Raw genomic sequence first — 23,503 nt, 5'->3', positions numbered from 1 at the left:
ACTTTTTTCAGGCTAACATGGGACTTTGAATCGTCTCCTTCAGATTTCAAGGGATTCTCCCTAATCCTCACATTCTGGGCATCGGCAGAACAATCCATGCTCCACCTCCCTTACCTTCTTGTTTCGTTAGCAATGGATCGCTCTCCTCCTTGGTCTTTCTCTCTGAGCTTTTCAGTTCTTTAGGGGTCACCATCTTGTTCTCTCTATATGGCCATGCCTTCCTCTAGCTCCCACCTCTAAATCGTGTTGGTTTCCCATCCCTTGACCTTCTCCAATAGTGCTCCAATCTAATTGACCTTTAAGGCAGTGAGGTTTGAGTCAATGTTATATCGGTGGCCAAACTGTTAAACCCAATTCTCTGGCTATTTCCAGGGCCCAGAGTTGAGGAGGAGGAAATTCAAGTCCCCTAATCATAATTCATTCCCACTAGCAAGAGCCGTGAGATTCCACGGAGCTGGGGTTGGGGTGGCCTAAAGCAGCCAGTACAAAGGAAACATCTGGAAGATAAGTAAAGCAGCCTACCTTCTGCCCTCCCCCATGGAGAATGCCCAATGGGACCATCAGTGAAATCTCTTTCTTGGTCTCTCACCTGACATGAATCCTATTCACCTGGGGCAGCCGGCGGCTGACAAGCTTGTAGTGGAGAAGGCACTTCTTTGAAGACCAGACCTTTTATCGCTTCCCAGCCCTGAAGACTCAGTCACGTGTCACACAGATAATGAATAAATGCATCACCCATGTGCTCTATGCATTTACTTTTGACAAGTGAGCTGGTGACAGGGCCCCCTTGCCTGCTAATAAAATATACAGCAGACACACTTGTAAAGTCTTTGAAATACAAGGCCTCATGCTAGTTACTCCACTGTTAAATCTTTGCTCGGAAATGGGGTAATCACACTGCTGGGACTCTTGAAAAATGATTATGTGTGAAGATTAGCACCCTTCTCCTGTCCACAGGCTATGGTTTCAGACAGCACGATGGCTTTGATAAAGTAGCTCACAGGAACTAGATAATTAATGTCTCTGTGTTGCATGGAGATCGAGCTTCCAAGACTGTGGTGCTGAGAAGCCAACAGAACAGGATTCTTCTGGTGTCTGGACCACTGTGGGTTGGGTGTGAAGGAGTTATTTTTTTCTTGGTCCCACCTTGCCCACGAGAGAAGAGGAAGGGTTCAGACTATCTCTACTTGAGACCCCAAGCCCCCTGAGTCAACCTGAGGCCATTTTCCACATGGTCCAGGGATTTGGTGACTAAGAATGACGCCAGGGGGCTCCTCAGACCAGAGTCACCTGTCTGGTTCCCACTCTCCTCCAGTTTTAGGAGCCCGTAAAGGTTTTCCCATTCTTGGTCCTGTCCTTCCTGCAAATCTCACCATAACTCTTGAGTGACTTTAAAAGATACCCTCTCTCCTTCCTATAGAGCGTCAGAGCTGGAGGGAAAGAGATGGGCACCCTTCTAACCCTCTGTCTGCACTCGAGCCAACTTGCATTTTCCTGCCCCCTTTCTCTGCACCGCTCACATCCACGGCGGTGACCTGAAAAGGGAGTGAGCTGCCCCCTCTATGCGGACACAGTTTCCAGCCCTCCTTACATATGGGTCCTTCCGACTGCACTGCTCGTACCTGGATGGCGTCCTCTGGCCTGGCCACCAAGGCTGCAGCTAAGAGCTCAGTCAGGCCCTGTGCACAGCCACTCTGACTCTGTCCTTTCCTGGCTGCTCATGTCTGTCTGTCTGTTTGTCTCTCTATCTCCAGCGCTGCCTCCCTCCTCACCACTAACTCCTCTTCTAACCCGCCCTTCAGCCCCCGCTGAGCAGTCCATATGGAACATCACGGTGCTCCCCAACAGTAAATGGGCCAACGTCACCTGGAAGCACAATCTCGGGCCCGGAACTGACTTTGTGGTTGAGTACATTGACAGTAAGCATTGCTGTGCGGGTGGTGGTGGCGGGGAGCGTAGATGCCGTTACAGAGGTCTTGGGAACTCCCCAGGCCCGGAGGCCTTTCTGCCTGGCTTAATTGTGACAATGAAGTTGATTTGTGCTCAGATGGCAATGAGGTGGGAGGAGCAGGCTGAGAGAAAGAAGGGGCTTCTGCAGTCATTAGTGAGGTCTAGGGTTGCATGTGCTGGGGAGGCTCTGGGTAATGGGGCCCTCGATCCGCCTCCCGCCCAGGATGAGGGTTCTGAAGAGCCTCCAAGGCCTCACCTCTGCATGGGTCTCCTTAGCTCCGAATCCATGTTTCCTGGTGTCTCCACGAGACAGGTGGGGCCGGTTCAGACTTGGGGTACAGCTGTGCTTTGCTCAGACGGATGCCAGTGGCCATAGTCAGACACAGATCAGGGTCATTAGTCTCAGGGAGCTGGTGGGCTGAGCCGAGGTGTTCCCACTGGGGACCATGTGCAGATCGATCAGAATATCTGCCGCCTCTGAGTGAAGTCCCCTGTTTGGGGGGTGGGGGAGGGTCAGCCCACCATGTAGGCTTCTATGGCATGTGCTTCAAGCACGTAAGCCAACTAACCCGCTGGGCTGGCCACGTAAAGATCTCTAAGGGGAAAACAAGCAACCCTTACTTCTCTGTGGTCGGAGGGGATTCACATTCACAGGATCCAGGATCCCGCGTTCGGTCCATATTTTTTTCAGCTTCTTACCACCACATCCACCCTACACCCCAGGTACCCGGCACTCACTTCTCCTGAATTCTCCACACGGTGAGATGCTATCTGGCCCTCTGACCCTCTTCAGGACAACAGCACTGGCTGATACCCTGAGAGCTTGAGGAAGTAGGTCAGATATTTTTAGTGTGTGGACTGTGGTGAGGAAGGAAAACCCCAGGAGAGGGGACAGGGTTCCCTGCCGAAGGGCCGTCATGTAGGAGTCGGCACTGTGTGGAAGGCTGGCGTCGGAGCTGCCTGGGGACCTCCCGGTCTGCACAACGGCCTGGCCCTGCTGGCCCCTGGCCCCTTCCCAGGCTTCTACCTTCGAGAGGTGGCAGGAGCCTAGCACTGCCTCTCCAGCTCCTCAAGCCTGGTCCTAGGCTGACTGAGGTTTCTGTTCCCCAGGCAACCATACGAAAAAAACTGTCCCTGTTAAGGCCCAGGCCCAGCCTATACAGCTGACAGACCTCTATCCCGGGATGACATACACATTGCGAGTTTATTCCCGGGACAACGAGGGCATCAGCAGTACCATCATCACCTTTGTGACAGGTGAGAGGGGATCTGGCCCGGCCGTCCCCTGCCAGCATGGGCATTTCACTCTCATCCTCTCCTCTCTCGGGAAGAAGACCCTCCCCACCATCCCCCACCTTGCATGGCGTGTCTCAGCTCTTACACTTGGCAGCTCCCAGCAAGACAGGAGGAGCCAAAAGTGCATGCACAGTGGAGAGGCAGCCGCGCTTTGGACCCTGTGGGGACCCGTGGGGAGTCCAGGAAACAGACTGAGGGACGAGGCGCTACCTTTGTTTCCCTGTGCTCCAAACAAAAGGGCCGGGGGGGGGGGGGGGGGTTGCGCACTTGGTCTCCGCGGTGGGTGTGGGGCTGCTGGAGTGTGCTAGACCCTGTCCCGTGGGCACGGGCTTGCTACCTGCCCGTGGGGTTAGGGGACAGGGTCATCCAGCGGCCTTGACCCAGAAATCTCTCCAAGAACCGAACCAAGGCTCCGCATGTGTGTTATCGCCTTGCCGCTGTCATCTGTTGTTAAAAATTCCAAAATGTGTTGGTGACCCAGGTTGTTTGGGTTCGTTTGGGTTTAATTTTGGTCCTAAGTTTGTTGTGGCTTAAAAGCGATTGGCCGTTTGTCCTGCTGGGAGGCGGGGAAGATGCTTCCCAGGATTGGGACACTCCTGGCTGTAAAGGGGCGTCAGTCAGCCGGGGATGGAGAAGCATCTTCATTGGGCCCATGAGCAGGCTGGCGGGGCTCAGGAAAGGGCCGGAGGCTCAGACATCTCTGCGAGGCAGGTAGCTGCAGTCTGGAGTTGTGAGGGCACTTGCTTGTCTGTGTATATCTTTAAAATCAGACAGGCAGGTGGTATGCTAAGCCCTGCTGGGGCAGGGGGCGTGGGGGTGGGGAGACAGAGATGAAAGGACCCTTCTCTGCCCCCAGGGATGCCCTAATCAGATGCAGGCTAGTAGACACGAGGACAGAGGAAAGGATGCCACGATGATTTATATGAACTCTGTACGTTGACTTAAATATTCATTACTCTTCCCGGGCCTGGCTGGTGAGGCTGTTCCTGGCAGCTTGCGTCTGTGGGTCACTGCCGATCTGTATCAATGTCTGGCTCCACCCTTTCCAGCCCAGTCCCTCCTGGTCTGGGTGTCCTGTCATCCTCCCTGTGTCTCCGCCTGTCCTGCATATGTTTGTGCCATCAAGACTCAGGGAGTCATCCTGGCCCATGTGGCTCATTTGGTTGAGCATCATCCCGGCACCAGAAGGTTAACGGTTCCATTCCCAGTCAGAGCATATACTCAGGTTGTGGGTTCGATCCCTGGTTGGGGTGCATATGGGAGACAACCAATTGATGTTTCTCTCTCACATCAATGTTTCTCTCTCTCTCTCTCTCTCTCTCTCTCTCTCTCTCTCTCAAATCAATGAAAATATATATTTTTTTAAAAAGAGCCAGGGAGTCTGAGAGTCCAGCTGTCCGCTTGAAGCTAGCCAGGCCAACTCGCAGGATGTCTGGGAGCGGCCAGACATCCTGGAGACAGACCAGGGAACTGGACAGTTGACCAAGTGGAGCAGGTGGCTGGACTCTGTCTGGCCCACTCGGGGTCCCAAGCTGTTGCCCACCAGTGCATGCATTGATGTGGCTTCATTATGAAATTGAGTCCCGCACAGAGGCAGGAAGCAAAGATGAGGATTGGGTTCTGTCCTGGGGATGCGCAGCCTGCTTCAGAGTGAGGCTCTCCGTGCTGTGGGGGAGGGTTGGGAGAGCAGGGAAAAGGACCAGGCCCTGTCCTCAGGGATGTCCCAGTCTGCTTTGGGGTATTAAACTCATAGGACAGAAAAAAAAAAAGATGATTGATAACCCACTTCTGAGCATTGACTCGGATGTTCGTTTCTCTTTTCCTGCGGTTGGCTGGAAGAGGCTGGTCCCGATAGCTTGCTTTCAGAGCAAGTGAGAAACTCAGCACCTACACGTTTCCCCAGTGGCTCCCTTTTAGCTGGAGTCGGCAATGCAGGACCCTAGCTCTGAGCAGAGTGCTCATCTACCTCCCTGGCCGGCTGGGAGTCACTATGTGGAAATTACCTGGAAGGAAAATACTATCACTTTCTGTGTGCCTGTGAGTGTGTCCAGGTCCTTCGAAAATATAGTGTTTCCTGTGGGTGGACTCCAGAGCCCCGTCCACACAGTCCCCCAGGCGCCTGTGTCTCATCACAGCGACAGTTTGTGCGCATCTCTGGACCTGACCACTGGTCACTGAGGCAACCGCAGGCCATCACTTTCGTCCACAGATTCAAACATGCTCTGGTGGTTCAGGAAGGAGGTGGAGGAAGACCACTGGGGTGTGACAGGCTCCCTGAGCCTCACCACAAGATCCCACGTGGGAAGTCAGTCATCTCCTTGGAGCTCTTGAAGTCAAAGAGGCCCGAGGGGCTACCGACACACAGCCCTGGACTCTCAGAGGCCAGTCAGCTCTTCTATCATGGGGGGCGGCGGGGGCGGGCATGGGGTGAGGCAGCAGCGTGGTGGGTGCTGATGCTGGGTCAGCAGGACAGACAGCATCCACCGCTGATGTCAGGGAAGGAGGGACATTAGGGGCCCTAACTGTAGTCTTCCTCATCTCTGCTGTGTTTGGGAGAGACCCAGGACAGGACGAGGTGGGAATGGAGAGGTGTAAGCCGATGTTTCAGTGAAAGCAGCCAAGCGACATTGCATTTGAAGACAGTCCATCCCTATCATATTTGTTCATCTATCCTTATTTCTGAAACTCAATTCTCCTGCCGTCCTTGAGTGGCTGCCCTCTCTTCCGTGGCCAAACCAAACTCCTCCCGGTCTGTTGGGAGTCATGGGAATGGTCTACCTTGCAGCTGACGTGCTCGTTCTGAGTGGGCTTGCAGGGTGTGGTGTGGAAGACACAGCATATGGTCTCTGGTCCACAGTAAGGGGCATTGGGGCCTGTGTTGGCCGGGTGAAGCCCACCTCACCCCAGATCCCACTTGGCTTGGGTTTGTTTTTTCTAATGGAGATGTCATTGGCACATAACATTGATTCCTTAGTTTTAGGTGTACAACATAATGATCTGTTACATGTATATATTGCATAATGGCTACCGCAGTGTTTAACCTCCATCACCACACATAGTTACAAAACCCACTTTGTTTTGAACAGCCTTCTGTGTGCAAACTTCATAGAAAATTCTTTGACCGTTTTCGTAAGGACTAAAGGTAACATTTGAGCTTTGCAAGGTGAAGTCAGGAATGAAAAGCTGCATTTGCTTTCCACCTTGCCCATATGGCCACTTGCCCTGGAACGGTGACTTTTTCTCCCCAGGGAAAGGGGGGCTTGTAGAGACGGCTCTCAGCTTGTATCCAAACAAGCATCAGGACGATGGCGGAGCAAACAGACATGCAAACCAGTTTCTCTGCAGAAGGTGGGGACCTCATCCAAACACAGGCAGACGTGATTCCTTCATCCCAGCGCCCACGTGTGGCTCTCGGTCCAGCCAATATCCCTGTGACCCCTGGCAGTATCAGGGCAGAAACGAAAGTTGTTCATCATGTCATATTAGGGTTAAATGGGTCATTAATCAATAAGTAGTCACTGACTACTTGTTATATGAGCAGCATCATGCTAAGTATTAGGGGGCTCAAAGAACCCCCCTGTTCCCAAACTTTTCATAGTATCCTTGGAAAGCAGGACCCAGGAAATAGGGCAATTAAATGTTATATGCCCGAAGTAAATGGAGTTCAGAGACTGGTGTTAGCTGGAAGAAGGGGAAATTCCGGAAGGAGGGTAGAATGAAGGAGGGCAAAAGGGATGGCAGTGCAGATGCTCTTGGGCAGGGAGGGAAGACCGGAGCACTTGGAAGGCCAGGCCTCATGGGAGTGTCCTAGGAACATACAACATAATCGTCATCGGATCCTCGGGATCTGACAGGCAGAGGGTGAGGGGACCCTCTGGAATGGAGCAGTGAGGGGAATATGAGAGACACTGGAAGGAGAAATGATAGCCCGTAGAGATAGGGAGAATGGTGAAGCCACTGGCAGAAGCAAGGAGCAGGGAGGGGCAGGAGACATGCTGAATTTCAAGCAGATGGACCTATTCAAGGAGCTGTTAGGAGGAAGTGCTGGGCTTATGGGGTGGAACTGGCTGGAGGGACAATGAGAGATGAATAGAAGGATTGTCAGTGAAGGTACGAGTCAAGGATGCAGAGGTAGGTTTGGAAAAGAGCCACTCCACGGTGGCAGATGAAGCACCAAGCATAGAGGGACTTGAAGTTGGCTTGTTGGGGGTGGGAAAAGGAGTTGGCAGGAACTGGAGACAAGGGAGGATTGAGTTTACCTATAAAAGGGCAGTGCATGAGCTGAAAGGCTTGGCAGGTCCCTCAGGGTTTTTTATTTTAAGATACAGGAAGCTTCAACTTACTGGTAACAGCAGAAGGGAGGAGAGAGAGAGAGAGAGCAAAGAAGAGGAAATTGAAAATGTCAGAGTTTTCAGCAATCCTTTCAGGATTGAGCTGCCAAGGAAGTGAGGCATGGGTCCCACAGCTGAGCGGGGAGTAGCTTCAGAGGAAAGAGAGAAAGCCCTCTCTGACACAGGAGCAGGGACGGTGGTGGAGGCTGGGAGATTTCACCGGCCTCCAGGGTGGAGTAAGTGGAGTCAACGCTGACCGGGTTGGGGGGTGATGTCAGGGGAACAGCTTGGGAGGAGCAGTGGGAGATGAGTAAAGGGATTGCCAGGCAGCAGTGAAGGCCCCGTTGAAACATGACACAGTGAATCTGAGATGGGCCTGGGTCGGCCTCTTCCTCCAGCAGGGTGCATGGCAGGAGCAGAAAAATGCAGAAATGGCCAAGGAGACCCACATCTGGAATTGAGTTGGTGCTGGAATGGGTGGCAAAAGGAAGGACAGAGGAGTTTAAGGTTAGCACAGGCCCCATCAGGCCCAGAGAGGGTGAGTGGGCTGAATGGAGGGAAGGAAGTGGAGGTGGGTGGTGAATCGCATGCCTCCTGTGTGTAAGGCTCTGTCCTAGCACTGGGGAGACAGCACTGAACCTGACAGTCGCTCCTGCAAGGAGCTTACCTTCTGGGGGGGGGAAGGACTAGAGCGGGAAAGAGCACAGACTGGGGTCACTTCTCAACTCTACCACTTACAAGCTCCGTGACCTTGAGTAAATCATTAACCTCGGGACCTCAGTTCTCACCTATGAAGTAGGGATAATAATGCAAACCCACTTTATGGGGTTGTTGTGAGGGTTATAGCAGAGAGTGTCTGGGAAAGTACTTAGAGCTTAGCCCACGGGAAGTGCTTACAAGTGAAAGCTGTGAGTGGTAGTAATATTGTAGTCTGCCCTTATGTGAAGTCAACTGCAATCTGGAAATATTAAATTTCCCCAACCATCGGCAACACCTGCTCCTGACATCCCACCATCCACAGCATCATGGCTCGATGCTCCAGGATCGCCCAGAGTAGATGATCCTCCTCCTGACCTGTTGTCAGAAGGTCAGTAGAGCCTGACGTTAAGTCACGATGCCTACGCCGTTCCCCTCCGTCTCAAGGAGGCATTTATCATCTCACATCATCACGAAAAAGGTGAGTGCAGTACAATAAGATACTTTGAGAGAGACCACACTCACATAACTTTTATAATAGTATGTTATAATTGTTCTATATATTAGTTGTTGTCAATGTCTTATTGTGTATAATTTATAAATTAAGCTTTATCATAGGTTATGTATAGATAGGAAAGACCGTAGGGTTTGGTTCTATCCACCGTTTCGGGCATCCACTGAGGGTCTTGGAACGTATCTCCTGCTGATAAGAGGGACTTGTGTGTGACTATCAAACGGTTATAAGTGCTACGAAGGAGGTAAGTTAGAGTGCTCCGCGTACCTGGGTCAGGAGGAGGGACTTGCTTTAGGTGGAAGATGCAGGAAGGCCTTTCTGAGATGACATTGGCACAGATCTGAAGACAGAGCAAAGGCCCTGGGCAGGAATGAGAGCACCCGGTGTGGCTGGAGTATAGAGTGAGGAGAGCGTGGTAGGAACTAGGACTAGAGAGGCGGCCAGGGCCAGCTGGATGGGACCTGACGGGTCCGGATAAGGAATGGGATTTTCCCCAGGAATGAGACGTATTGGAGGCTAAGCAGGAGGTGATTTGGTCCTACGGGGACATGGGGAAGGTCTAGGTCTCTATGACACTGTGGGGTTGGCCTGTAGGAATAGGAGTGAAAGCAGGGATGGGAGTTTCCCCCACAGTGTGCATAGGTCAGGGTAATGAGCCATGTTCGACGGCACTCACCTGCTTCTCCCCCGGGCAGCCAGGGCTCAGAGGGCATGGCAGCAGTCGATTATAGGTCTTCACCATTGATTGAGACCCTCTTGGCACAATGTCCTTGGCACGGTGCTGAGAAGACAGTTCTCAGCCCAAGAGGAGCAAAGGGTGCGATTGCATCCAGGTGCCTGCTGCACAGAAGAGCACTTGGTGGACTTTGGAGCACTCTCCCTGCTCCCTGTGCTCCTCCCCAGGAGGCCCCGAGCCTGGGCTCTGACTCCGCGGGCTCTCAGATCCTTCTTCTCCTCTGCGTCTTGGTTTCCATGTAGGCTGCGTCTCAGGAGGGGTCGCTTTTGCTCTCCATTCCATAGAAAGGAGAATGGCCAGTGGCTCCTACCCAACCCGCACCCCCTCCTGAGCCCTAGCCGCAGCCATTGGGCCCTCAGGACACCATCACATGCCTCAACGCCTATCACCCACATGGGCCTCCAATCACAGGAGTCTGTCCACCTGGAGACAGGTCTCTCCATATTCTGGGCAGGGACAGAGGGAGACTCCCTGTCACAGGGGAAGGCAGGGGGCAAGTCACAGCTAGGGAGGTGGGGGGCGGTCTTCACGTGTGGAAGTGGTTCGGAGTGCGCTGAACGCATGGCCCCAACCTCGCCGCCAGCCATCTGGGGTACCGACGCAGGACGGTCTTTGCTGTCAGGGAGCACGCGATCCAGTTGGGGAGACGTGAGAAAGCAAGGGTGTCCTGGCACTGCACCCTGCCCGGCCCGCTGCTCTGGGCCTGTGTTCGTATAAGGGGGGTTTGCATCGTGACCACGCCCTGTTCCCTGATGGGTGGCACCCAGGCTTCCTTTCCTCCCCCAGGCTCACTCATGGGAATCGTACCTCTGTGGCCTGTCCGGGCCCATCCCTGGCCTCCCTCAACCCCCGCCAGGCTGTGACCAGCATGTGGTTTGCACAAATGCCATGCCTCGTCCTTAGGAAACCTTCCTTCCTAAAGGGCCTGCCAGCCTTCTGCCGCTTATTCTGCTCCCTGCCCCCCCCTTCCTTGGCCTCTTTTCCAACCTTTTGACCTTGGCTCCTTAATTATTTTTTCTTTGTCTCTGTATCGCATAGTTCGGGCCAGAGGGCTGCTAGATGGTAGCATGAGGCTCTAGGAATGACACCGATGTGAAATAGCTGAAGTTCTTTCCTCACCTCTCCCTCCTCACCTTCGCCCATGCAAAATCCTTCACGTGTTTGCTTCTGGCCTCCCCGCAGCTTACACCAACAACCGGGCCGACATCGCCACCCAGGGCTGGTTCATTGGGCTCATGTGCGCCATAGCCCTCCTGGTGCTGATCCTGCTCATCGTCTGTTTCATCAAGAGGAGCCGTGGTGGCAAGTACCCAGGTAGGATGTGTCAGAGGAGGGGGCTTGGGGACTGGCCAGCAAGCTTTCCTGTGCGTCACCAGGTCCCCTGCCAAATCTGGGGGCTCTGTTCTCAGTGAGCCTAACGCTAGCCAAGAAACAATCCTCTTGCCTGTTCTGTGCATCTTAGACCTGCCGGAAAGCTCTTGAGTTAATTAAGTTGCTTGAGTTGGGCGGATGGAGCAGTCCAGGCAGCTCCCGAGAGGGCATGGGAGGAGCGCTGGTCTCTGTTAAGCATGACCCTCCTTCCCTTGACTCACCATCCATCTGCTCAGTAAATGGGCTTTTTTAGACCGAATCTCATTAGAACCCTGGGTCCAAGAAGAAGGAAGAGAGGTATGTGCTCCAATCGTGAGAGAGAGGGTAGTGAGGAGGGTCTGGACAGAAGCAGCATAGCCAGGAGAGAGGCTGCAGCGTTGGGCTCTCGGCGTGGTTAGGACGCCATGGCAGACACCCTAACAGGACAGCAGCTCCCACGTGAGGAGCAGGCAGAGGCTGAGGGGCAGGACGCACTGACAGGGTCCCTCCTGGCCCTTCAAGGGCTTTGGGCTTCCCTAGAGTCCAAGGGGGCATTTCTCCTCTGTGGGCCTCAAGATCCTCCAGCCCAGACAAACCAAGGTCAAGGACCAGGACCTCTGGCGTTCTTGTTTCTGGAAATACTGTTTTCAAATGGGCCAAGACAGCCCTCTGTCTGCGATGGATTGGGCCGGGTGACAGGAGTCAGGGTAATGGATGCCCCTGAGAGTGAAAACGCTGCCTAGTTGCAGAGTGAAACTATCCCTTGCCCCCATAGCCCCGGTGGCCACACACGCCCCATGCTCCCAGTGCCTGCTTGTCTCCATCCTGGAGAATACATCCTCCTCCAGGACCCACCCAAACTCAGAGAACAGACACTTCCTCCTTCCCCTCCCCCCTTACCCGCAGACCCTAGGACTCTGAAGAGTTGTGCCTCTCCTTGAAGTGAGGGAGGGCAGGAAATCCTCATTCTTGTTCCGGTGAAGGATGCTTCTTTCACGCTGTTGTGCTGTGTTGGGACTGTTTTTCTTCTGTAAGAGAGAAAGCCAGAGTTAGGGAGGTGGGCGGCCTTACTGAGTTCACGTCCCTGGTCCAAATGGAACTGGACCCCCTGAAGAACTCCTCAGGCAGACGCCGAGCCTTCCTTTGTCCATGAGAAAGGGGCCCCCTTAGAAAGCTGAGGGCACCAGGAGCCATGCCGCCTGGGCCCTCGTCTTCACTCTAGACTGTTCCTTGCCAATTTATGTGACATGTTCCTCACCTCTCAACACCTGTTTTCCTCCCCTAAAATGGGGGTGATTATCCTTCTTTACGCCCCAAAAAGGATACATAAAGAGTCATTCCTTCATGACCTGCTGGGTGCCAGGTTCTGGGCTGGGTGCTAAGGATTCTAGAAGGAAAGACATCTCCCCCTCAAGGACATGTCAGCGGGCACGGAAGGAGGAGCACAGCACAAGACAGGGCCTTGGTGGATGTTTTCAAATCGCAGAGGTGTGGGGAGGGAGCCATGCAAACGAGGAGCTTTGGAGAAGCACATGGTGCCCCACCCTCAGGGACAGAACTGGCATTCTGTCACCGGCGTAAGAAACACACACACAACTACAACACATAGTAAGGAAGGTGCCAAAGAGAGGATTTCACCCATTTGGTGTTTAGGGAAGACCTTGAGGAGAGGTGTGGGGGCCAGGGGGGAGGAGCATTTAGTTGTGGGTGAAGATGTAAGGAAGCCCCTGGGGCAGTGGTTGGCAAACTGCGGCTCATGAGCCACATGCGGCTCTTTGGCCCCTTGAGTGTGGCTCTTCCACAAAATACCACCGCCTGGGTGAGTCTATTTTGAAGAAGTGGCATTAGAAGAAGTTTAAGTTTAAAAAATTTGGCTCTCAAAAGAAATTTCTATCGTTGTACTGTTGATATTTGGCTCTGTTGACTAATGAGTTTGCCAACCACTACCCTGGGGTGGCGGGGGGTGAGGAGGAGGAGACAGAATCAACTTGGCAGCTGATTCAATGTGGAAGCAAGAACAAGGGAGGCATCGCTGGCGCCCTGTTGAAAGGGAGAATGAACCCAAAGGTGGTGTCTCCTGGCTCGGTGGTCAGGGCCCTGCAGAGAGAGACACACTCGGTCCTCATGTCTGTGTCTTTGCTTCTCTTGCTGACCAAGTGCGAGAAAAGAAGGATGTTCCCCTTGGCCCCGAAGACCCCAAAGAAGAGGATGGCTCATTCGACTACAGGTGGGTGGTCTCCTTGGCTCCTGTAGGCACTCAGTGCCCCCTGTCGGGTGGCTGTCCTCGCTGCCCTGAGCAGGGCCCTCCCCTCAGCAGCGGGGCTTGGCTGACGGCCACTGGACTGAGGTCCTCCCCCATCGCCCATTGGGCGGTCACCTCTGTCCCCAGCAGCACCTGCTCATCCTGATTGTGCCGAACAAGGCTGCCCCGACACTGCCCGACACACGTGCACGGCCCCTTATCGGTCAGCTGCGCAGCTAAGATCCATCGGGCTCTTTACACGTGTTCCCAGCTTTTTACTCTGAAAACAAGCCCGGGGTCCTCTGTGCTATGAAGTGAGCTGGGCTCTCGGCTTCCTCGCTGCCTACACCCCATTCCAACCCTGAAGACAATGCCCCGGGGAAGCTGGATTGTCCTGAAGGGTGGGCTAGGTGAGGGCTAAAGGGCACGGGTGGTAGTGGGGCGGGGTGTCCTAGGCCTTTTCCACATGAACTTGAACATTATCTCTGGGCTGGAGGCTGAAATAGGCCTTAGAGAAGCACCTGGCCCAGTGACTGTCCCAAATGAGAGGCCAGGGGCCCAGCGCCCAGCGACTGCCGTTGTCCTACCCCAGGCTCCTTCTCAGGTCTAGACAGGCCTTCGTGTCTGGCTTAGCAGAGAGGCAATCTGCCTGTTTTGACGGCGAGTGTGTTTTGAGTTGAGGAACAGTGTGTGGTGGGTCATTCCCAGACCAAGTGGGGCGGGAGGACATGCTCTCATCAGAGCCCTCCTTCCCCACCCCAGCCAGTCCCTCTCTGGGGCCAGGTCATCCCTGTCCTCCTCTGACCTCCTTATCCCTTCCTGGGCCTCTGCCACTCTGCCCGTCAGCAGCCTGGCAAGCAGAGCAGATCAATGGGCAGCAGAGTCACTGCCCACACTGGAGCCTGTCTGGCGGCTTAAGGACCACGTCCATCCAACATCCCCGTGAGCCTCCCAAGGGGGCAGGCAGGAGAGGCCCCTCCCGACGGTCCTCAGGAGCTGTTCCCTGGTCATCAGTTCCCAAGGCTGTGGGGCTTTCTCTCCCCCAGACCCTCAGTGTAGCCACCGAGGAGGGGTGAGGCCCCCAGACACCGGACCAGGCAGCCTGTGCTGGGAGAATGTGTTTGGGAACATGTGTTTGCACGGGCACCTCTCCTCCCCCAGACGCCAAAGCTGGTGGGCAAAACCCCTGCCTCCTCCCCACCCACTCCTGCCGCATGCACGGACCATGCACCCCCACGTGCACACACACCCCCCTCAGCTTTAGCTGGGGAGGGGGTGGGGTCTGCAGCACTCATCCTAGAGCCTCTACTGGGATGAGTCCAAGAGTCCTAAATGGACCAAGGGCCGAAATGAATACACCAGAGGAGAAGACAAGTTTCTAGGCGCACAGGCCCGGGGCAAGGGGAGCACCTCTCGTGGGGGCTCCCTCTGCCTCCCCCTCCCTTGTCTACCTGCCCTCGAAGGGCTCTTGGAAGGAAGGCTGACAGGAGGCTAGAGCAGGGTCCCCCGTCATTCTGGCTTCTCTCATCTTCCCTTCGAGAGGTCTGTCCCTTCCAGACCTGGGTCCTCTTCCCTGCCTCCCACCCGGAGAGGGCCTCCCTTTCCTGTCCAGTGGTCACATGTTCCTTCGGTGCCTGCAATTCCCTCGTCACTCGTGTTTCTGCGGGTGGGGGGAGCTCTGGGGAGGGAATGCCTGTGAAAGAGCCTGGCAGGCGGGGTGAGGGGCCCGGTCATTAGAATCTAGTTGCTAGATGGGATGCAGCCCCATTTATGAATCGCTTAATAAAACCAATTTAGATCTTCGAATTTTTAAAAACTCTGCTAGGTCTCAAAAGGTGAGCTCGGCTTCCCTCACTCGGCCCCTCTCCCGAAGCTCAGCCTCAGAGAACACAGTGGGGCTGTGAATGGGGCCGCGATCACTCGTAGCGTGTGGGGAGTGGGCTGATAGCCTTCCATCTGCTAATGCCCAGCACCTCCGCTTTCACTCACGCCTTCCCGACAGCTGCCTTCGCCCAGCACTGCTGTTAGAGGCCAGACCGCACTCCCCAGGATAATGGCCACTCGGCCTGTTTCCCCGCCCACCCAGGAAGGAGTGTTGAGTGTGGCTTGGGATCTGCGGAGGGGAGGGGACAGTGTGTGTCTGCTCAGACCACCTGGCACCGCTATGGTCCCGCCTGCCGGGACCCAGATCCTCATTGCTGGTCCCACTGCCTCCTGCCTGGGAGCTGGTTCCCCTCTGAAGCGCAGCCAGCAGCACCCAGCCACCCTCTGAACCTAAAGGGCAGTTTCCCAGCCGGGAGAGGGGATGTGGTGCCTGAGCAGATGCTGGCCCACTCGGGTGCCTCACCTGCTGGGGGACCGCAGGCACAGTGGGCAGCTGCCACTCTCACCACCAGCCTCCCAGCCCGCCCTGCACAGAGGGGCCTCGGAGCTACAGGATCAGTGTTTCTGGTCTCACCTGTTAATCTGCATGTCATGCCCTCTTTCACTTGCTAGCCTGAAGCAACAGCATCTGTTTGTAGATAAACCAGAGAGAGAGAGAGAGAGAGAGAGAGAGAGAGAGAACGCTGAGAGAAACAACACCTGGGCTGAGAAGGGGAGGGGCAGGGCAGAGGTTTGTTTCTTTAAGGCCCAGACCCTGGCTTTCTGTCAAGGGCAGAGCCTTTCCAAAGTCACACATCAGCCCTGGCCGGTAGCTCAGTATCATCCTGATTCGCCAAGATTGCGGGTTCCATCCCCAGTCAGGGCACATACAAGAGTCAGCCAATGAATGCATAAGTGGAGCAACAAACCTCCCCCCCCCCCTCTCTCTCTCTCTCTCATCAATGAATAAAAAAGTTTAATAATAAAAACGAAGTCACTAATCACCAAGAGTTAAACTGGTCCAACCCCTCTTGATGGAGAGACTAAGAGAAGGGCTCGCCCATCCTGACTCCCCATCCGCCTGGTCTCCCAGCAGCTGGCTCTGCCTCATTCACGGTGACAGTCCTCTGCCTGCTCCCTCCCATCCCAGAGAGTGGCCCAGCCCCATGGAGAGGACCCCAGACCAGGAGTCAAGTGTGGGCCCCTGTCCCAGCTCTGCACCAGCTTTCCCCCTCACTGGGAGAAGCTGCTTGGCCTCCAGGCCATAGTTTCCTGTCTGTAGAACTGTCTGGACGGGGAGGGCTGGACTGGGTGGTCCCTGAGGACCGGTCCTCTCGGCGCTGTGTAGCCCATAGTGCCTGTGCGTGGCAAGAGGCCAGCCCTGCCCCGCCCCAGGGTGTGGGCAGACGGGGCTGGGCCAGCTCTGATTCCCTGTCTCTCGCCGGCCAGTGACGAGGACAACAAGCCCCTGCAGGGGAGCCAGACGTCGCTGGACGGCACCATCAAGCAGCAGGAGAGTGACGACAGCCTGGTGGACTATGGCGAGGGCGGCGAGGGCCAGTTCAACGAGGACGGCTCCTTCATCGGCCAGTACACGGTCAAAAAGGACAAGGAGGAGACCGAAGGCAACGAGAGCTCGGAGGCCACGTCGCCCGTCAACGCCATCTACTCTCTGGCCTAGCGGGGCCCAGGCACAGCCACTGCTTTCCAAGTGGGGGGAGAGGCGCGGGGGCGACAGAGCCGCCGCTACCCTCATGGACAAGGGTACAACCATGTGGGGGTCTGCCAAGCTGTGAGGACCACTGGCCACCCAGCCAACCATCAGCCCCCTCCCAATGACCCACACACCAGGTGCCATCGGTGGGGGAGAGCTCGAGCCATGGCCGAGCTCAGCTGGAGGGCACCCGGGCCCCTGCTCAGCCTCACAGCCGCCCTGAGCCTTCCCCCCGCACTGCCTGCCCTTGACCTCGGCATACACTCACCACTTCCTGTCGGTTCTGGTACTTTTCATTGCCTTTATTTTGCTTTATGCATCTTCCCCTTCAGACCCATTGTCTCCACTTTTCTTTCCTTCTGAAGTATCCCTGGGAAAAGAAAGAATAGGTGGATGCTCTCCCCTCTCCCCCCCGCCCAACCCCCCCAAAAAAACTGCAACGATGGGTAAAAAAGCTTTGGTCCATAAAAGAACATACAGAAAAGCCGTAGTATTCCAACCGCGCAGGCCAGTGATTTCGAGAGATGCCTTTCTCGCCGTATGCCTCCCCGTGCCCGCAACCCATCACCTCGGCCTTGTCAGTTGCTGAGCTGGGCTTGGCTCCTTTCCGGAAAAATGACAGTATTTTTGGCAGGGAGAGGGCGGACAGGGCTGCTTGCCTGGCTCTGGCTCAGCTGGGAGGTGGGCTACCTCTTGCTCCTCCGTTACCCTGCCCGATCCTCCAGAGTGTCCGGGACAAGAGCTGCACTGACTGATGGAGGCGTGTGAGGAGCAGGAGTGGGCCCTGATGGAAAGAACTTCCACTCCAGTGACTGGGGACCTCAAGCAGCAGAAAATCAGGCACCCGGTCCCTGGGGAGCCGTGCTCACCTCGAGAGAGGAGAAAAAGACTGGGTTTGGACTCCTTCCTCCCCATCAGGGACACCCAGGACTAGGCGTGAGGGCCACGCCCACCGTCTCCCAGAGGAGAGGGTGCCCCCCACCGGGCCAGGGTCTGCGCCGTGCCCTCCAGGAGATGGGGCCTTGTGGTGCAGAAGCTTGGCTGGTGGGGCGGGGGGTGTAAAGCACTGCTCCCCCTTCACCTCTGAAGCTGTCATCTCTTCGGTCGGTTCTCTATAACATTGCAACTGTGCAGATGGGGTGTCCTTCCCGTAGGGGGTTTCCCTGTCGGCACCCCGGGGGACAGCACCCGAGCCGTGCTGTGAAGCCTGGCTGGAGGACTCGGTGCGCCTCTCTTCGTATGCCTTACGCAACTCTCCCGTGTCCCTGCGGTCCCGGGCGCCAGCCCTCCCTGCAAGCCTCCAGCAAGGTCTGTCTCAAGGAGAGCGGGCGGCCTATGCAAGCATCACAGCAGAACCAGAAGCAACCACTTCACACATGCCCTGCGGCCCGTGGCCCAGAGGAGACATTCGCAGACCTGCCTGCGGGGCTCCGAGACCCAAGGTCCTGCCTTCGTCCACCCCACTAACCTGCTCTCAAAACCAAAGGTACCTAGTCTCCGAGGAGAGAGCTTGAGCCTGAGAGGAATCTTTAGCTGTCGCCGCAGCTAGCGTCGGGTTCAGGAGGGGGACGCTGACCCTGTGATGGGCCACCTGCCACAGACACAGCCTCTGAGTTGAGCCTCCAGCTGCTGGACAGGGACCTGGGCAGGAACGGGGCTGTGTCCTTCAGAGACTTTATGGAAGCAGCATTTGCCACGTGTATAAGCCGCAAAGGTATTAGCTCTGCCTGCATCACTTAGTGACCAGTCGGTGAAGGTCCAGCCCACAGATACACATACTCTGTCTGTAGGTAAGAAACCATAGCCCAGAGCTGAGCCAGTTGTTTGTTTGAACCTGGGAATCACGGGCAGGTTTGCTACCTAGAAGCCCAAGGGGCAGCTCTCTCATGGGGTCAGGGACAGGGTGGATAGCAGGGGGCTGGGGAGTGAGCTCAGGGGTCCCCTCCCCTGGCCTTCCTCTGACATCTGCCCGGACACAGCCGGGTATTCCTGCAGCCTGGACCCCGGGCCCCTGAAGGGAGTGCCAGGGAAGAGAGCCTGTGGCCTGAATGAAAGGACCGGCCTTTTCAGAAAACACTGTCTGAGCAAGATCGTTTCTCAGGCCCTGCGTCCATATTGCACCACACACACTGATGAACTTACTGCACCGGAAACAGTCTCTTAGGGCAAGCAGGACTGTGAGAAGTCATCGGGCCCATCCCCCTGCTTCTACAAAGTCCGCCGCACAGCTGGTGGCCAGGGGAGGGCCCCGCTACCACTGGGTCTTGGGGAGCAGTGGTTCCTCAGCCTGTCTTCACTCCTCGTTTACGCCCTGCTCGGCTCTATCCTACCCCTCGCCCACACCACCATGCCATCATGGCAGGCAAGAGCAGACCTGGGCCTGAAGAACCAAGTTGTCCCCAAGCACAGGTGGCAGGTGCTTAGAGAGAGATGTGGGACAGGGTCAGGGTCAAGGTTAGGGAGGCAGCCCTTCCAAGGGAGAAGAACGTCCATTTTTCATGGCACGGTGCCAGAATCCACCCAGCTCAGGAGAAAAGTATTGTCCCCACTCCCTGCCAGCCAGGGCTCTCAAACAGTCACCCCAAAACACCCAACAACCATGCCGGGAGAGGGCGATACCATTGGTGCTTCGGCCTGGCTGGCTGGGGGGCCCGGAGCGGGGAGAGGTGTAGGTCATCTCACCGTGACTACAAGTTTATTGCCTGTGCTGCGATGATCGCTCAGCATCTACTCTTTTATGTTTTTATTGATTTAGAGAGAGAGAGAGAGATCCATCAACCAGCTGCCTCCTGCACATCCCCCACTGGGGATCTAGCCTACAACCTGGGCATGTGCCCTGACCGGGAATCGAACCGGCAACTCTCGGTGCATGGGCCAACGCTCAACCAACTGAGCCACACTGGCATCTCCTCTTGAACATCGACTGTGAGCCGGGCTCTGAGCCGTGAATACCATGGTGAAGTCAGGTATGGTCCCTGCCTTCTCGGGGCTGCCGGCCAGTGTCCGGTGAGCATCCTGCTGTAGGGCTAGGAGACAGCTGCCCCCCACCTGGCCTCGCTTGGGACAGAATTGATTGGGAGCCCTCTGAGGGTGTGAGCTGCCAGTGGCCCAGGCTCGAAGGGAGAAGCTTTAGAGAGAGACCTTGGTCTGCAAGGCTGGGCAAGACAGGGCATCCAAACCCCCGGGGGAGCTGAGGAGCAGCCCGCCTCCTGAGCTCTGCCCCTCGGGCAAGTGTATTTTGGTGCCTCGGTCTCCCCTAGTCAGTCCCCTGTTGAATGCCTCTCCCTACAGGGGGGCGTGGGCCCACCTGGGGAGCAAGGAGGCCTGTGTCCGGTGAGCATCCCGCTATAGGGCCAGGGGACAGCTGCCCCCCACCTTGCCTAGCTTCCGGAGAATGGGACCGGTTCTCTCTTGCCTGGCTTTTGAGGAGAGGGCTGAGTTTAAGCCAAAGGGAAAACCAGACTGGCTCCTCCCCTTGTCCACTGCCTTTGCCTGCGAGGTTGGAAGTATCGGGTCCACCCCCTTCCCCCCAGCCCCAAGGTCCAGAGCAGGTTCCACCTGCCTGCGCGGCAGCCAGTGCCAATACTGCTCGCCCTGCGAGGGGTGTCCGCTGCCGGCAAGTAGTTCATCGTTTCCCTGAGCAGCTGGCCTTAGCAAAGGGGTGGGAACAGACCCAGGAGTATCTGTGGGTGTCCCAGCTAAGGGACTGCTCCCCCATCCCCACCCAGCACCCTCACATGAGCTCACCCTCACAGGGACACACGTGGCAGACCGAGGCCACATGGCGGGCAGCTCCTCGGGAGGAACAATGCAGTTTATGACATCGTCTCGAAGAGGCTGGGTCCACACCCAGGCCCGCGTGAGATGAGATGTGAAGGGCTGTGTGGGGTGCGGTGTGCGATCTGGGGCAGAAGAAAGGCTGCCCGGCCCGGGCCCCCTCTGGGCCACTGCAGAGGGCAAAACCAAGCGAGAACAAGTCTGATGCAAAGGAGCGTGAGCCTGCCCCAGGCACCGCGCAGGCGGTGGCCCTTTAAGGCGCCGGGAGCCCTTCGCAAGGTCAGAGCCAAAGTCACAGAGCGTGGCAAACAGCGGTGAGGGACGGAGGGGGGACGTGCCCTGCCGTGGCCTGTCTCTCCGAGGCTGCTTCCCTCACACTGAAGAGGGGAGTCCTCGGGCTCTCAGGCAGCAGGGGCTGGCGCCAGGGAACCACTCCTCAGGGCGAGGGTGGCAAGTGCCCGCAGCATAGGCACAGAGCGCTCCCCACTCGTGACACCGTGATCGCGAATCCGGGGGGCCCTGCCAAGCACGGGTCCCCTAGAAAGAAAACGCCCCACAGATCCCGGCTGGGCTTCGCACGGTGACTTAGGAGTAGCGTGCAGGAGGTGTCTGGGTTTTGTGTGTGTGTGTGTGTGTTTTTTAATCAGAGACAAACAAGTGAAACAGTTTGAAATGACAGGAGACGCGGGGTTCTGGCCAGAGCCCCGCTCCTGGGCCACCCGCAGCCTGAGCAGCACCTCCGTCCCCTCCCCTCATAAGCAGGCTTCTCTGAGACAGGCTCAGAGGCAGGTCCGAGGGAGAGGCCACCCTCCAGGGAAGCCACAGCCCCCAGCAGCCAGTGTCTCAAGACACCCCCCAAACCAGTGCTCCTCCGTCAGTAAATTCATATTAAATGGTGTTTCGAAATAAGGGTGGACGTGAAACAGGTGCAGTGGCCTCCAGCGCAGGATGGGGCTCAGATCTCCGAGGGCGAAGGCACCAGAGCTGATCTCATTGAAATGACTCGTCGTACAGACAAGGACACTAACATCCGGGGAGGTGGAGGGGTTTGCCCAGGACCACACAGCCAATAATCCAGGGGAGGTTAGGGCTTGAGCTCGGGCCCTCGAACTCCCTGTCCAGTGTTCTTGCATCTCCCCCCGGCTGCCTCCTTGGAAACGGGGGTGTTACTTAGCTCCGCCCTGCCAGTCACCCTCTGTACCCCTTTCCTGTTCTCCCACACCCCCCCACAGTGAAAGACACAAAGGATTTTTCTGAGTCCAAGACCAGGCCGTGTGGGCCAGCCTGTGGTGGTGAGGGCGGACCCAGGCCAGGAGAAGGGGGGCGAGGTGACTGGCGTTTGTCACTGTGAAGCCCAGACTTGCCTCTTGCTCGTAGCACATCGACCCCCCAGCACGCTGTGTCCCTCGGAAGCGAGGGTGTCAAGGGCTCGGTCCACCCCACCCCTGGCCCCGAGGTGCCGCGGGGCAGCAGGGCCCTGGGGAGCTCTGCCGCCCTGGGATTGGCTGGGCTGCAGCACAGGTGAAGACTTCAGCGAAGCAATAAACACAAAAATCTGGGAAAAGGAATCCAGGATTTTGTGCACTCTCTTTTCTCCCCCAAAAATGATGCAGATCAGATGACCCTGCCCCACTCTTTCTTTCTGATCCTCGAATGCAACATCTCCAGTCATGTTGCATGTCCCTCCGCCCAGCTTCCAGCTCTCTGCCAACCTCACACCCCTCTGAGCTGAGCATCAGTCGCCAGGGACGTGGCCGCCTTCTGTCCCGGTCGCACCTCCGACCCGCGCTGGACCACCCCAGTTTGTTCCTTTCGGCGGGAAAACGTTTCCCCAATGTCTCCATCCCTTCTCACACGCACACGCCCACCAATTGCCTGGTCTTTTTTGTTTTTCCATGGGTTAAAGATTTAACTCGCCATGGCAGACCTTGTTTTAACCCCTCTCACACCGTGTCCTTTCCTTTTTGTGAGTTACTTTGCATTAACCAACTCTGTCAGCGACAGATGCGACTGAGGGTGTCACGCACGACCTTCAGCAGGGAAGGCGTCTGGGCCATGGAGGGCCGTCTAATACACGGACTTATAAACTGACTGCATGAGCAACAAAAAGGCCAAAATTATCAGAATTTGTTTTTGAATCACTGTAAAAAAACTGATTTCTTTTGTATAGAGAACACTAAACATATAATAAAAGTTGTTCAAAATGGACCCTGGCCATGTGTTCGTTTTCCTTAGTGGGTGGGAGAGGGATGTCAGGGGGTTAATAATAGGAACAGATCAAAGGGTTTTTCATGGGAATTCTGTGATCCCAGCCCCCTCTTGAACTTGGTCTTATCCAAGAACATTGGCGCCGTTTGTTTTAAGCAGCGTGACCGGATGTGTCCGGCGTGGAGACACGGATTCCATACGACTGCACCTGTGCTCAGGCACCGTGGAGAAGGCGCGGTGTAGGGGGCTGGCGGAGAGAAACGCACACAGCCGCTCCTCCCCCTGCACCCCTGCCCTCGGATGAGAGAACACCAGCGTGTGCCCCGCACTGTGCCTGGCACAGAAGACATTTAATATCGCCGAGTAATTAAAACTGCTTCACCAGTTACCTGCCACGCGTCCAAAATGGAAACCATCCCCACACGCCACGATATTTTGAATTCAATTTAAAAAAATCAATTTGCAGTGAATATTATGAAAATAAATATATTATTCACAATTCGGGTGTTCTTGGATATTTTCAGCTGAAAATTCTCACGAAAAAATGAGTTTAAAGTTGGTCAGGGCTGCCACTTAGGGAAAACATTTTTTTTATATAAATAGATGCACGTGGCGTGTGGGGAAGGTCCGCCTCTTGCGTCTACGGCGTACAATAGCTTGAAACAGGCCAATCCCCTCTCAATAGCCTCAAAGGACTCTCAATCAACAAGCAAATAGAAAAGGGGGAAAGAGGCTGGTGGCTGAGGGGCCCTGCTCGCCTTTCACTACGTCTCCGCCTTGAAGGTTGGGAGCCTGTTAATTCTCACTGAGTGGCCGAAGAGCCCGG

At 55.9% G+C, this 23,503-nt stretch overlaps 1 protein-coding gene across 8 annotated transcripts in view; it reads left to right on the top strand.

The window, feature by feature from the left end:
• NFASC (neurofascin) overlaps positions 1-22,607 on the top strand; it is a 185,485-nt gene extending 162,878 nt beyond the window's left edge. For 6 of the 8 annotated variants that reach the window (XM_079761562.1, XM_079761560.1, XM_079761561.1 and 3 more), the window contains 3 exons: positions 10,706-10,837; positions 13,031-13,100; positions 16,428-22,607. In XM_079761562.1, the coding sequence (XP_079617688.1) occupies positions 10,706-10,837; positions 13,031-13,100; positions 16,428-16,659 (434 nt within the window). In that variant the 3' untranslated portion in view covers positions 16,660-22,607. Of the gene's footprint in view, positions 1-1,802; positions 1,920-3,060; positions 3,208-10,705; positions 10,838-13,030; positions 13,101-16,427 lie in introns of all 8 variants that reach the window. The other 2 variants (XM_079761565.1, XM_079761564.1) reach the window with 1 other exon arrangement.
• The last annotated feature ends 896 nt before the right edge of the window (positions 22,608-23,503 follow it).

This window comes from Cnephaeus nilssonii (genome assembly GCF_951640355.1).
Source record: "Cnephaeus nilssonii genome assembly, chromosome: 21".
NCBI lineage: Eukaryota > Metazoa > Chordata > Mammalia > Chiroptera > Vespertilionidae > Cnephaeus > Cnephaeus nilssonii.
Note: the sequence above shows the minus strand (reverse complement) of the source record. Positions and strands in the feature narration are given on the sequence as shown.